Source organism: Haliotis rubra, unplaced genomic scaffold, assembly GCF_003918875.1.
Source record: "Haliotis rubra isolate DU_JTF1 unplaced genomic scaffold, ASM391887v1 Scf540, whole genome shotgun sequence".
NCBI classification, from domain to species: Eukaryota; Metazoa; Mollusca; class Gastropoda; order Lepetellida; family Haliotidae; genus Haliotis; species Haliotis rubra.
In genome coordinates this window covers 275,750-291,848 of record NW_025767236.1, presented here as the reverse complement: position 1 = coordinate 291,848, position 16,099 = coordinate 275,750, and the positions used below count along the sequence as shown (strand labels likewise).

The 16,099-nt window shown below is 39.0% G+C and overlaps 2 protein-coding genes across 6 annotated transcripts in view; one reads left to right on the top strand and one right to left on the bottom strand.

Moving 5' to 3' along the window:
- LOC124253436 (GTPase-activating protein skywalker-like) overlaps nt 1–7,827 on the top strand; it is a 50,757-nt gene extending 42,930 nt beyond the window's left edge. For all 5 annotated transcript variants that reach the window (XM_046687202.1, XM_046687203.1, XM_046687205.1 and 2 more), the window contains one exon: nt 853–7,827. In XM_046687202.1, coding sequence (XP_046543158.1) covers nt 853–988 — 136 coding nt within the window. In that variant the 3' untranslated portion in view covers nt 989–7,827. The remainder of the gene's footprint in view (nt 1–852) is intronic.
- Nucleotides 7,828–11,006: 3,179 nt separating this feature from the next.
- LOC124253440 (putative glycerol kinase 5) overlaps nt 11,007–16,099 on the bottom strand; it is a 29,303-nt gene continuing 24,210 nt past the window's right edge. The window contains exons 14-17 of the mRNA XM_046687212.1: nt 15,573–15,616; nt 14,248–14,411; nt 13,633–13,769; nt 11,007–13,276 (exon numbers count right to left, since the gene is read on the bottom strand). Coding sequence (XP_046543168.1) covers nt 13,122–13,276; nt 13,633–13,769; nt 14,248–14,411; nt 15,573–15,616 — 500 coding nt within the window. The 3' untranslated portion in view covers nt 11,007–13,121. The remainder of the gene's footprint in view (nt 13,277–13,632; nt 13,770–14,247; nt 14,412–15,572; nt 15,617–16,099) is intronic.

Genomic DNA, 16,099 nt, shown 5'->3' with positions numbered 1-16,099 from the left:
AAGCTAAAATGTGAGATTACTTCTTGTGCAAGAGGAAGATTGCCCAAGTTGCCTCCCTGTGAGATGGTAGCTTTTGTCTTTGGCAGTACCCATGGACATCCAGGTTTGAATTGATCTTCAATAACCCAAAACAAAAGTCACTCACTTTGGCAGTAGCATGCTGGCTGACAGCGCTTGGGGTACTGTTTGCAGATTTGTTATGAAAGATGGGTGTCATTCAGTTGCATGATGGTCGACATGTTTCCGCCCAGTTTCTGTCATGTAACGAATGATTGCTCTAGTTTAGGGACATGGTTGTGAGCTTATGAGTTTACATGCTGTTTGACAAAACTGTCAGTCATGTAATGACAAGTGAGAGCTTATTGCTTTACCTGTTAACAGACCTAGTTTAGTGACAAGGTTGTCAGTCAACATTACTTAATGGCTGGAAGCAATGATCACAGTAGCAATCACTGGATTGTTCGGTCAAGGCTTGAAAACTTACAGACTTAGCTGAAAGAGTGCTGAGTGCAGTGTAAGGAACACACAAGTCTATGTAAACACTGATATGTAATGTATTTAGAGACAAAGATTCTGGCTTCATCCATCCATCCATCCATCCATCCCATCCATCCATCCCATCCATCCCATCCATCCATCCATCCATCCATCCATCCATCCATCCATCCATCCATCCATCCATCCATCCATCCATCCATTCATTCATTCATTGAATGACCAAATGAATCAACATGTATTACGTTATTTGGTATTACACTTTCTGAGTAATTTACATGTACATGTATTCTCAATGTATAGTCTCACAATACTAAAAGCACAACTTGTTAACATCCCAATTCTTTTATTTTTTAGCCGAGGTGAAGCTATCCAACTCGATGAAAATTTGGTTCATTGTCGTACAGAAAATTGTGACACATTTGACAATGACCCGCTTTGCGAGAAACAGGACTTCACCTGTAAGGTTGTGGAGGTGTATGGCTTCAAGTGAACATCGTCATGGTCTGCCTTGTGGATGCTGGAGACCTTATGTGGTCTTTAGAAACATGGACTGGGTGATCAGCTGTATTATAACTGAGACTTCAAGCAAAGTACGAACCTTATAGTGAATTTACGGACCTGATATTGATATAAATACAGATCTGTCAGTGAATATATGGACCTGTCCCAATAATCAGGTTCCTAAACAGAACTGTTGCAATGTCACACAGAGATTTCTTAGACGTTACCATGGTTACGGTCTCACGGGAAACCGCCAATGGAATCAGTGTTTCATTGGGCTGGAGATAACCAATAGGGTGAAGTGAAGATTTAGATTTAGATTTAGATTGTGTGTCTTAGACATAAAATCAGCATGTCTCACCAAGGGAGGATTAGAGGTGGCATCAGATACAGGGGACAGCCACTAGACACGACAAAGGGGACATATTGTCTGAAGAAGTGACCATGTGTCTCAAACATCATGAAACAGCCAATGTGACAGTGTCAGTGACAGGGTCCTGTGTAAACAATAAATTATGTAGATTTAGCAGTTGTTCTCAGGCAAAGAGTGCCGGATGTATCTCGGTGCGAAGTGTCTGTATCTCTGTAGCATGAATAGTGTGTATCTCGTAGTGCAAATAGTGTGTGTATCTCATAGTGCGAATAGTGTGTGTATCTCGTAGTGTGAATAGTGTGTGTATCTCGTAGTGTGAATAGTGTGTATGTCCTTAGCATGATTTGTTTGTATCTTGGTAGCGCAAACTGTGAGCATCTGCAGCATGAATTGTTTACAAACAGAACAAACGTCGTATAAATCATGTTAAACCCGATGCAAAATGTCCCCAGAATCAAACCTTTTGGTTAATAACTAATAACTAATTAGTAAGTTCCATTAGCATGTCCTCTCTGAAGCTGGTTAGTCGTTGGTGTAGGCTTGGCTCTGATTGCCGGAGACGATGTCAGTTGTTATTGTGAGGATGTAGACAGTAGAGAGACGTTGTGGATGTTGTGACCTAGTCATGAGATGGTGTCCCAGGATGTAGCTGCATGTGATAGGTACATAGGTACAGAGAGTGATGGGAAGTGGAGTTATACGAGACATATTGCTATACAAGGGGAGTGACAGGTTACATTAAGCTTATGAGAGTGATATACGATGCTTATATTCCATGCCAGGTCATGCTCTCAGGATTGCTTTGTTTTAACAAAGGTGTATTGGCAGGTAAATCTTGCCTTGTCACTTTAGAATGCACCAAAACCTTTCCCAATATTAGGATTACTGTCAGAAATGATGTCTGTAGATCCCAGACATGAATTTGTTTTAAACTTGAGGGAATGGGTTAATTTTCTACAAACTTAGCATAGCTGTCACATGTTGATGTATTGCCAGTGAGTCTAGTTTTACGCCGCACTCAGCAATATTCCAGCTATATGGCGGCGGCCTTATGTATTGCCAGACAGACATGGTATACTATGATATATGTGATGTAAGACTAGTGATGCAATACAGACTGTGATTCTGTTTATTCGACAGTGTATGAAAGTGCATGGTGTCCTAGTGACCGTTAAACTGTGAATCTCCAAGCAGAGTTGTGTCCCTTTTCCATACCAGGATCTGCTAGTTGCTGGTACAATTCCCACATTCTCCCCTATCATGATCGTTGTAGGTTTTATCAGAGTGGTGACTGAAATCTTCAACCAGCATCTCCTTAGGCTTACATCATCACTATTCAAGAACACAGTGATGTGAAACACAGGTCAGAGTGACCTTTCACCTTTTAGACTGATTTGCTGAATGATATATAGCTCTGAATCTCTCCAATATTTATGTTGATATAAGTTGCAGAGTAGATCCTTGTGGATCAGTTGTTTCATGTATAGCAAGTATGTGCTTGTGACTGCATTGGAGTCGGAAATGGCTGTGACATTTATATACTCATGCTTGTAGCAGTTGCAAAATGGGTAGGTGCCCACTCCCCGTGTGTACAAAACCATAGGTTGGCTTGTTAGTTGTCTGTAGAAAGTGGATGGTCACTCCCAGCCTTCCTGATCTGCCAGTGTGTATTGTTTGATAATGATTCATGCAGTTGGTGGTGTATATAGACTGTTATTACATGGTACAGAATGTATTGGTGTGTAGTATATGTAGATTACAGACAGTGCCAGTAGTGATAAAGGTGGTACTTGCTAACTGTGAGTCATTGATTCCAGACAATATCTCTGGTTAGTCCTGGCGTTTGGTATTATTTGGTTTATAGACTTGCCGACCAGAAAAGAAATTTTGAAAGCGTAAAATCGACGATTTAATTATTATTGTTTATGTTGCTGACAGTGAGACGTGTGAAAGCTATCACAGTTGAGTAAGATTGCCTGATTATACCGGTATATGTAGGACTTTACTTTAGAGAACTGGGTTCAAGTGTGCCATGAATAATACTCCAACTGTAGTCTTGTGACGTTATGTAAAGCCTTTGTGTTATTTGAACATGTTATGTTTTGGGGTGTTTATATCCTGTATTTGGAGTACACAGGATATCGTGTCATCCTTTGTCCATTCCTCATACAGATATTTGTCATCCCAATATACAGAGATATAGCGATAACCTTTTTTATCTTATGTGTCATTCATAAATTCTAACTTACATGTATTATGTAAGGCTTGTGTGATGTATGTTCTGATTATACTAATATGAGACTTGCAGTGTAAAGCTGCCCATGTTGAGACTAATGGAGGTTAAGCAGTCTAGTAACAATGGTAATAATATAACAATTGTTCCATTTTTCTTGATTTATGATAATTTGGTATATTTCTGATTCCTCTCATTTTTCATGCTACTCTTGTAAGAACTGTAACAACCAAGGGAGATCTCTAGTAGTGATTATTTAAATCTCAGCAAAGTGTAACAGCACAGCTCCACTGGTAATTACTCTGTTGGGAAACATGTGCAAATATAGAGTATAGCCAAACCAAGGTGTGAGAAGTGATGAAATCTTTGCAAGGCTGATAGCAGTGATGATAGACAGAGACAGATCTTCCTGAGTTGTGAAACCGGTTTTAGGAATTGTTTGAATCCGTTTGGGGTTTTACAAGCATGTGTCATTTTGATTCAGTGTAGCTGGACAGTATATATGTATAAATAATGTTCAATTTTCTTTTAGTTTTCAGTAACTTACAGTGTATTAGTGTGTAATGAAAATGTTATGTTCTTTTGATGAGAAGAGCATTGAACAGAAGAAATATGGTGCTTGAGTCAAAGCTCGTGGAGCGTCTGTGCGTGTGTTTTATGTGCAATATGTTAAACAATTTTTGTACATTACTCTGATACCATTGTTATAGTCCTAAAAATGTAAAAAAATTGCATCATCGAAAGAGTTTCAAAACCAGAATCTAATGACATTATGTTATGTATTGTTTTCTGAAAGTAGAGGATATTGAGAAAATAGAAAACAATATGTTTGATTTACTCTACTTTGTAGAACATATTTTCTGTCTTACACAACTGGTTATGTTTATGTTTGATCATTAGACAAGCTATGGCATTAGGAAATGTGTTTCTCAGTAACCAGAGATCTGACGTGTAACCATGATTGATTTGAAGATCTGTTTGACATTTATGTGATTGAATCAAATCAAGAAGTTCACCTTATCCATCGTGTGTTTCTGTGGCATCTTTCATGCATTATAGTGTGTTGCCATGGAAACTGCAAAATATAGATTTTCAAGCAGGGTCATGATGAGTCGGTTTATATTGATTAAGTTTTGATTACTTTAACAAACAAAGCAATACCCCACCTATCACTTACCCATCGTAATACAGAATGCCACTTCTAGCAGGAGTGTGAAGCAGAACATGATAACAGGTTTCATGACACTCACAATGATACAAAAAAGAAACGATAATCAAAACACACATCTAGCAAGAATATGCTGTGGGTGAGGGTGACAAACAAATCCTTGTTGAGGTATTTTTGCTCAATTGTTTCCCAGACCAGGCATTAGGTCTCTTGTCCCAGTCTCCAGGAAGTAGTGCTAATAGTGTAGAAGTATGTAATTAGTTGTCAGAAAGTAGTTGTAAAAGTACAGCACTGAACACTGTACTAGAGGAAGTGGTCACTACCCCCTTACTTACAATGTGTGAAGCTCACTCCCTCACTCATAACAAGAGATGAAAGAGAACATCAAATGATTTGGTCTGGTTTGATGTGAATTTGATGGTAACAAAATGATGGTGGATATATTTTAATATTAGGCTATAATCTTTTATATTTATCTATGCCATTATACTTTGTTTCTTTGTGGCACTGTCGATATTATCCTCATATTAAGGAGGTGATTGTGATGCAGAAATATGAGCACTGTGTTTAATGCATCCTCGATAATCTCCAGGGTATACGTTACGATAACTCTCCACTATACCCTGGAGATTATCAAGGATGTGTTTAATGAAGCACTGGCAATTTATTAGTATCATATATTTATTTGCATCATGGTGACAAAAAATCTCAACTTCCTATATACATGGCCACAGTATGAAGACTGCCATTTGTCATGGGTTGTATATATACCCATCATTTGTACGGCATCCAGCGTGATAACAACCGTATCATCATATGCCAGTCTTTGAGGCAGCCTATAGCCTGAATTTGATTTTTTGTCTGTTTTCTTATTTTTGTATATGTATATATGTTTAGTTGTAAATTTGCTTTCTTTGAAACTATGATTATCTTTCACCAAGTTGTTTCAAAACCTTGAGTTCAGTTTAGAGTTCAGTTGCAGCTGTTCTTAGGGAGGAATTGAAATGTATTTATTTTGAGAAACATGTTGCTGATATTATTTGGCCAACCTTGGATGTTATATGCCATTATTGATGAGGTTTGGTCCGGAAGCAAAATATTGTTTCACACATTAGTTTTGTGAATATCCTTTAAAATTTATACTGAGATGCACAAGTGGTTTGCTGACTCCCTACTGCTCATGACCATACAAGTTACAGAACATCCTCTACAGACCCGATTATTTACAGACCGCCGTGATATAGCTGGAATATTGCTGAGTGCAGCATAAAACTAGGCTCACTCACTCACTCACATAATATCTAGTGTGAGTGAGGCCAGCAGGGTGCCAGTTTTAATACACGGTGCCAGTATGAATAAGGATTCTCCTGTGACAACTGTCTTGGAGTTGCAAGTATATTTAGTAACAATCACTTTCACTGGGCCATGAAGTGATCATAGAACTACAACTGTGGTAAGCCTCTGTCACAGTCTGGGAATGAAGATAACCATAGGCTCCGATCACCTTGAGAGAGCACTTGGCCATTCTAGTGATCAAAGTGCCCTTTTTGTCAAGGAATCCTTCAACTCAGCAATACAACATATTAGTGGTATACAGCTTCTAATCAGTCATGTTGAGCATTACAATTCAATTACAAAAACAGCACACTTCGCAAGAATTAAAACAAATGAGCGTTATCTCCCCTAGAGTTGTACTCATAGTTTAGTGTAGACTTACGACAGTCGTAGTGTGAAGATCATGGCTTGGGACCTTGGCCATGTAGCTGATGGTGGAGCAGGCTGTGCAGTCCATCTTGTGAAGGTCTCGATATGTCTCATCACTGCAATGTTTATGTTGTATTTATATTAAATGGCAACCCAAGTATTATATGTTTGTATTTATCATGGTGGTTGATGTGTCAACCCTTGACAAGGCATACGTCAGATGAATTCCAAACCATTCTAACCTCGAGTTTCTTCAGTGATTTCATGAGATCTGTTTGGTTGACATTTTAGAAGTTGGCGAGCAATAAGAAAGTAAAATTCTTTATTGATAACAATGATTTCATGAGAGTTTCTAACTTCAAATGATGGTCCATTGTCTCTGATTTCAGAAACACAGAGTATGTCAAACCTCCACTGGTGAGAGATAATATCTAGTTATTGTTTGTACAAAGGAATATAGTGCTATAATCCATCCATTGCACTTAGCCCCATTTTGCTTACACGAGGGTCCATCCTTTTGATTCATTTATTGTAGTGTCAGTGTTGTTCAGGAATGTATTTAAAGGTTAAAAGATTAAGAGCCCAAAACGATAGTTAGTAATGGTAAATCTACTGAAGTGAATGCCCATATTTAGGGGTTAACCATGAATTGTCAAGCTTGTGGAAATCTTTCCCAAATTTGGCATAGTGGTTGAAGTGTTAGCTTGCCACACTGACATCCTGGGTTTGATTCACCCAGGAGTACAGTGTGTGAAACTCTCATTTGTGTCACCCTCTGTGTGATATGGCTTGAACATTGCAGCCAATAAGTGGTGATAAACCATACTGGCTCACTTTCCAAGGGAAGACTGTGATAGTCACACCAGGTCCTCGCACACACCCCTACTCTCACAACCATGATCAGTGTCAATAGCTTTGCAGAGGAATGGTGGCTGGCATCAAAACTGAACTTAGTCCCTCACGCTGATCAGCAGTTGTTAAACGAGTGGTATGCGTGATGCATTATATATTGGATACACATTTTCCTGTAATGCCGTGAAATAATCTTTTAAAAAATAACTTATTAATTCTTTTGTGGATTGAAATCCAGGTAAGTACGCATCATATATGTCATAGAAAATATTGATGTTGGCACCTGCCCTTGGAACCATATCTACCTTGTAATAACATTCCAGATGTGTTAGGGCTGTGAGTATATGTGATACTTGTATAGATGCAGTACGCCAGTATACTTGTGTAGGTGATAGTGAACTGCCTTGTGTACATGTATTCAGAGCCCTTTGTGTAGGCAACGCTGCTCTGCCACTTAGGTTGGTGTGTAGCCGCAAACAATAAAATGAAAGAAGTACAGAATTTGTTTTGTTTTTATATGCATGATGGTCATATGGGATTTGAACCAACATTCGGCAGATCCTGTTTTTATCATCAATTCATCATCACATGATGCAGATTAATTGTCCCCCGTCGCAACGCGGAACGGGGGACTGTATTCAGTGGCGTCCGTACGTCCCGATTCTTGTTAACGCGATATCTCATGAACTGTTGCACCCAATGTCTTCAAATTTGGTGACAGCCTACATTGGGGGATTATGCAGACACCAGTCGATTTGGGTGACGACCTTATTTTCAAGGTCACCACGACACTTTGACCACTTTTCAAACTCTTGTTAACGCGATTTCTCATGGACTGTTGTACCCAATGTCATCAAATTTGGTGAGAGTTATCATTGGGGTATTACGCAGACACCAGTTTATTTGGGTGACCGTGACCTTATTTTCAAGGTCACCACGACACTTTGAACACTTTATAAACTCTTCTTAACACAGCATCTCATCGACTGTTGTACCCAATGTCTTCAAATTTGGTGACAGCCTACATTGGGGGATTACGCAGACACCAGTTAATTTGGGTGACCTTGACCTTATCTTCAAGGTCACCACGATACTTTGACCGCTTTTTAAAGGCGATATCTCATAAAACATTGCACCCAATGTTTTCGAGTATGTTGACAGCCTACATTGGGTGATTATGCAGACACCAGTCATTTCAGGCATCTTGTATGTGACCCAAAAATAAAAAGTAGTAAATATAGATATTCCATTCTTTAGCGGCGGGGGACAACATTGCCACATCAGTGGCAAACACTTGTTCCAACTTGCATTATATAATCCTCTTTCATCAAAACCACTAAGCTATCTGTACTACTCCAAACAAACAGAATTAGTCAGGGAGACATTTTTTATTCATTCAATTTTACAAAAGTGTAAGAAAAACAATTCAGTGCTTATCAACCTGGATGGATGGACATTGCATCGTAAGTCAATATACAAAATCCTGTCATACAGCACTACAACTGTTTGTACACTGCTGGTGCAACAGATATTGCTACTGGTTATATATAAGATGGCATTAGACATATAATTGTAACCTATTCAATACTTGAGCAATATCGTGGCCGGGGACACCAGCAATGGCTAACAGGCTGCCCATGTGGGAAACCACATCAGTTCTCCAGCATGACGAGTGACTACTTCAACAAGCCCAACTCCTAATTGCTACAGAGTTTGAATATTACTACACTGCCCGGGTTTCTTTCTTTGATATATATACTACACAAAAGAAGTTAAGGATTACCTAATACATTCACAACACCCTGGTTAATCAGCGGAACCTAGGTGATGCGTCTCTTCTGTAGAGTAGTCAACAGTCTTCATGCTTCTTGTCATTCGCACGGGGCAGTGGGGCAGCCTCGTGGTTAAATCATCCACTCGTCACGCCGAAGGCCCGGGTTCGATTCCCCATATGGGTACAATGTGTGAAGCCCATTTCTGGTGTCCCCCGCCGTGATGTTGCTGGAATATTGCTAAAAGAGGCGTAAAACCATATTCACTCATGTCATTCACACCTGCTGACAGCTGCCAAGAGCAGTTTGATTGAAAAATGACGCATAACAAATGTACTACCTCCCGCCTCACGTTTACAAACATAATTGAGAACTAATTAATAATAAATATTGTAGCTTATTTTAAAACATGATCTTTGGATATGATCTTTGTTATCTTAATCATAACAGTTTGATAAAAAATCAGCAAAGATTTGAGTTAATTTAAGTAAACAACAGTACCATACACTTCTAAAACTACTGCCCTGCTACCAACTGACAAGAAAAGGCATGCTAATTATTATGAATATAGGCATTATAAGTATCACGGAACCAAGACTATATGGAGTTTCTTCTAAACTATGGCAGTATTGCAATATGTAAAATATATATCCTCGATTGACAAGGAACTCATTTTTAATACCAAAATAATATAAATGATTGTTCTCAGAATGTAAAACTCTGAATGTTGAATGTTTTGAGATGACACAATGACATCTCAAATTTCTACAATGTCTACAATAAAAAACTGAAAGTGTAAATAGCGGCGCTATTAGAAAACGTGTGTGGTTTGCAAATGGAACGTCAGTTCCGTGAACTATTTGATTGTGGTGTACAGGTTCAGAGGCCCAGATAAGCTGCGTATCCGGGTAAAATATGCATAGAAAATTTCCAATTACGCATTGAAAAATAATTGTTGCGTACCAATTACGCACATAAACAGTTAGATACGCAAAGAGTTTAAAACAAATGCGTACAGAATATATTTATAAAAATCGCTTGCGTAATGAAAGAGACATCGATTGCTATCAAGTTGTACTGTTAGTATAGGATGAGCGCGTTTTTTTATGAAATCATTTCCCTTATATTTAAGTTGGTTTTGATTAGGTATGACATAAGGCAGAACATACCTGCTTAGTAAACTTACTCAATGACACAATACTCAGGTGAGTAAATGACTGAAATATGCACATATTTAAAAGCAGTGGGTAACGGAACATGATATACCCACTCAACATTCATAATACCCACTCGAAAAAAATACAGTGGGTACAGTACCCACATCAGCTAAATCTTATCTGGAGCTCTGCAGGTTCTAGAATATTCACATTGCTAGAACTTCACACAAACCCATGTTCAACAACGACAATCTCTATTTATTAACAAAATATTAAATTATTGACGTCACTAAAATGTTCACCTTTGTCATAACAAAAAGAAAAGCAGTAAACTTAATGATTAACATAGTCCAAACTTAACATCTCGCTGAATTCATACCCTGAAATGAGAAAACATTCAAACAATAATATAACACTGATTTCTTTCCAGCATATGACCCACACCACATAAACACATTATACTGAAGAGTTCTTTGGCTCCAAGCTCTTGTTGGTGCACATGGTCATTTGTTCATATTACATGATGGGTGTATTGAAAATGGACATGTAATTAAATTACATTTGTGACGTCATTCCATTGTCTGCTCGCTCCATTACTTTTCAGGAATGGAGCGATGTGTACCAGTTTCAAATTAAGGCCTTCATTTTGTCATCTTGACATTTAATTTTGATAACAGAAATATTCCCAATACTTTGAATGTAATTTAAGTAGGTTAATGTCCGAGTAAGTCTCCATTCCTTAAAAATATTTTTAAGGAATGGAGACTTACTCGGACATTACTCTCTACATAAAGATTTCCTGTTTAATTCTGCTGCAATACTAAGCTACATGATAATGCCTGAAATCATCAATTCCGAACCAGACCGATCACTGACTGACATAACAAGCGATGTCCCACATCTTCAGGATACAACGACACACAGTCAGTTTGTTCACCTCTGAATGGCGAGCAAGAGAAATCTAGTGACCTACCCTAACCCTGGTCCACATACCATACAAAACATGTGAGGAAGTAAAGAGTCATTGTTGAACAACCTTGGACAATATTACAGATACAACCAACAAAAAACAAATGTTGATATCAAAACATCGTCCAAGGTTACTTCAACTCCTCAAAATAGCTCGTAGCTTGTGACAGTCGTAAAACATGGCATGTCTGTTAAGTATATTACATGATCTAACTTTAAAGTATCAATTTAACTGTTGCCAATCAAACGTGGTTGTTCGATCAGATTCCATATAAAACTCTAGCAAGTAGTAAACGAGTACCTGGTGGGATCGGATTTCAGTGCTCTGATAATATTGCTTGATGTTTCACTGCAAGACAAGTAGCTACAAAACTCCCACAATGTTCAGTCAGCAGTATATGGGTACCTGGTGGGATGGAAATTCAGTGACTTGCTCTGCTAATATTGCTTGAGATGTCTCTGCAAAACAAGTAAATACAAAACTCCCACAACGTTGAGTCAGCAGTATATGGGTACCCCGGTAAGATATACAGGCATTGGTTAATGCAAGTTTGATTGATTGGTTAGACTATTTGTTCACAAACATGTCCCATACATTATATCGGGAATTCTACCATGACTTCGGTAAATACTGGATTGTAGGTTTATCAAAGTCATTCACAGGTACATAATCCTGTTACATATAATCTCATTTTCCAACACAGCATATATTTTGTTTTAAATCTTCAGAACACAGTTATGGTAGAATGGAGATAAACATACTGTGTTGGAAAATCAGAGGTATATAATGAAATTATAATAGCTCTAATTTTTGTCACACCATATGCTCGGTTTTAAATCAAATTTAGAGCTATAATAATTTCGTTATATATCTCTGACTTTCCAACACAGTATGTTTATCTACTAAATATAAAATATCTTAAATTTTAGAGACGACATCTCTGGAAGGCACACTTGGTACAGGCACAAATGCACAACTAACAAAACACTCACTCACTCACTCACATCTGTTCAGTTCATTGATTCATGATTCATTGATTCAAAGTTTGAAGATTGCATCTGGAATGTGCACATTAGGTAACAAACATGCTCAATGCCTTAGAATTACAATGAACGGAGATCAGGAACTTTTAACAAGAATACTACTCAACAATAGTTAAGGTTCACAATTCATGTGATATTCAGACAACCAGGAAGTGTTCACATACGCCATGTCGTGAGGCATTGGGGGAACTAGTATTCCTCATCATGGACGACTGGTTCTGATTGTGGAGGGAGTGAACTGCAGTTGTACTATCGATCTTTGTACGTTTGTCTTGACAGGAGAGATGCTGGTTATATGCTCTTGTATTACCACTCTTGTTAAGAACATGTGCATAGTATGGTTTTCAAAACAGATCAGCAGCACATCCTAGAACAGGTAGGGGTGGAAACTCTGTACAGAGTTACAGCACCTTTGACATCTGCAGTATACTACTCAAATTAAGTTAAGAACACTCACAACTGGGACACTGTGTTGCATTACCCATATGCCTCAACAGATCAACAGACGCAATGGAAAAACTTGTGTTCTTAATGTCTTTAGAGTAGCATATATTAGTGGTTGTGGAATAGATCACTGAAAAAATATTGAGCATTATTCCTTTTCTTCGATATTCCTCAATTAATTTGAAAGCATATAATTGAGTAATATCTCAAATTACATTGAAACCTCAGTTGAAATAACCATTTCATTCTAGATTCACGAATCTGCTATTCTCCACACAACCGCTAATATCAAACAGCCCACCATTCCTATGGCAACCATGGTTGATAATATACTGGATTGCTGACTGTTATGTAAAGCTGACATTTCCGTCAACGGTCGCCCTGGTTCGTGGCGACACAGTTTCTGTCAGCTATCAGCTTCACGGTACCACTGCAGGGATCTCGTTACTGCACGCTCCCACTGCCGATAAATGTCTTTGTATTGAGACCAAACTGACTGGGGCTCAAACACTCGGCCGGACTTTCGGAGATGGCAGAGCTGTTCCTTGCTTTCCCACACACCTACAATAATAATAAACAATGATGATGATGATGATGATGATGATGATGAAGCAGAATTCGGTAAGGATGGTACAAGGTGAGTGAGTTAAGGAGCAAACGAGTTGGTGAATGAGTGACTGAGATACAGTTAGACTGACTGACTGACTGAGTTTAGTTTTACGCCGCTTTTAGCAATATTCCAGCAATATCACGGCGGGGGACACCAGAAATGGGCTTAACACATTGTGCCCATGTGGGGAATCGAACCCGGGTCTTCGGCCTGACGAGCCAACGCTTTAACCACTAGGCTACCCCACCGCCCCAGATACAGTTAGAGGGAATGAGAGAGTGAGAGAGTAAGGGAGGCCAAAGGTCACCTGCTGCAAGTCCTGCCAGGAAGGCTGCCCCAAGGCTTGTCATGTCTGGCTGCTTGGAACGGTCGATGCTGGTGTTGACGAGGCTCGACATCAGCTGCATAATGAAGTCGTTGCTACACACACCGCCGTCGTCAGCTCTGTACATGTTCAAGGTTCAGTTGTCATATATTGTGTTACGGATGTAAAGGATAAAAACGGTTTTGTTTATCAGAGTGCGCGCTCAGCAATAAGGCGTCAGTCAGACAGTGATCAACAACATGAGCATCAATCTACGCAATTGGGATACGATGGCATGAATCAATCAAGACAGCGAGCCTGACCAACAGATCCGGTTAGTCACAGCATGGGTTGCGAAAGAGCAATTCAAACCGGGATCTTTATGGGTAGATAAAAACTGACCTTGAGGACCCTAGAAAATCTGAGGAAGAGTGAAATTGGAGGCCTTATTTACAAAACTATATTCATCTCATATTATATATAAAAAAATCAAATCAAATCAAATCTAAAACAACATTAATCAACAATTTTAAGTTTCGAACATGGAAATGGATGTAAAGGATCTCGAGCTGGCATACAAATAGTGAGCATATTCAGCACAGTGAACTATCTACTGACCTGACATACGACAGAGGAATCTTCGTCTCCACTAGCACCGTTTCATACAAGACCTTGAACCTGAAGGCCAGTGATTCCAGCATGGCTCGGACGATGTGGGCCTTCGTGGCATTGGGCGTTAGGCCAATAATTGAGGTAGCAGCACGGTCATCATTTATTGGTGCCTGTTGAGATCAACATCAAGTTTGTTGAATATGTCTCAATCGCAGTGTACTTTGTTGTCCAAGGGGAGGTGACAAGTCAACATTAAGGTTACCTCTAGGTCAAAGGTCAATAGTGTTCATGGTCTACACACAGTATAAACTCATGTATGTGTAAGTTTCTATACAGATTCTTGTATCGTTGCTTGACAATAATACAAGAATCTGTATCGAAACGTCGCATCTACAGAATAAAGAAGTTGTTTATCCATAAAGTTTGTCTGTATATCACTCTCCAACTGCTAAACGATGCCACTCAGAGAACTTATATTCAATCTGTCATCAAGGTTCGAAATACCCCATATATTAGTGTGCCATGGCACGGTAAATATTGAAATGGCACGGATAAAAAATGTTCTCGGTGCCCTTTTGACACGCCTAATGTTTTAGAGACATAACTCAAATTTAGTCATTTAATCCCCCAAACAATTATTTTCTTCCAAATTGAATAATATCATACATATCTGAATGCTCATAAATCCATTTCTTTATTTAACAATAAATTTCAAATGATCATCATCATGGTCATTTATTCTAAGAACATGTGGGCATACTCGATTTCTGAAAGGCACACCTAAAATATTTGTCTGGTGCCCTAAGGCACACTTAAAAAAAAAGTATTTCTATCCCTGTGTCATGCTTTGTTGTTTGAGTGGTGTGCAGAGAGGGACGATTAATTTATTACCTACGAGGGCGAACATATCGGGGTTCATATTTTTCATATGATGCCCTAGGGCAAAATATCACTTTGTCATGATGACGTGACGTCATGAACAAGGCTATGACGTCAAGTTTCTTCTGTGACGTTGCGTTCTACATGCAGCGACGGCAGGTAGCCAGCCTGTGTTTGAAAGTAGATTTGTGTTTATTTTCCTCAATTTGACGGCTTTGGTAATAAACAGAATATTATATTCAAGCCCATATCATACTATGTTTATGACACTCGTGCCCAAATATCGGTATATCCCTCGCTCTCGCTCGGGACATATTTAGGCACTTGTGTCGTAAACATAGTATGACAAGGGCACTCATATAATATCCTCTATATATGCCACTGAATATTGTCTGTCAGCTTCAACATTGGGTACATGCTGACTTTAGTGATAAAGACCAGAACATCAGTACCTGGAGTCCACTGAACGCAGGGACGAAGCACACACCCGCAGAATCTGTAAAACAAAACGTTAACGGTTCAGAGGACGTTCATAATGATGCCCCAACATTTCACAAAACTCATAACATTTCGGAGAAAATAAACAAATCCAAGTTATTTTAATGAACATTGATTCAACTTGATATTGGCTGTACCACATGGCACAGTTATTTAAAATTTGAAAACAAAAGAATCTCTAATGTATACAAGGACACAATGAAAGATGCAAGTGTTAGTTTTACACCAATCAGCATGTGCTCCTAGTAGTCCTACTCAATTTACAGGCATCAATGCAGCAATGACTCTTCGTGTTGACTGCATGTGACACTGCCTACCAAGCTATCCATAGAGTGAGTGAGTGAGTTGAGTTTTACGCCGCACAATCCAGTGATCAACAGCATGAGCATCGATGTGCGCAACTGGGAACCGATGGCATGTATCAACCAAGCCAGTGAGCCTGACCACCCGATCCCGTTAGTCGCCTCTTACGACAAGCATG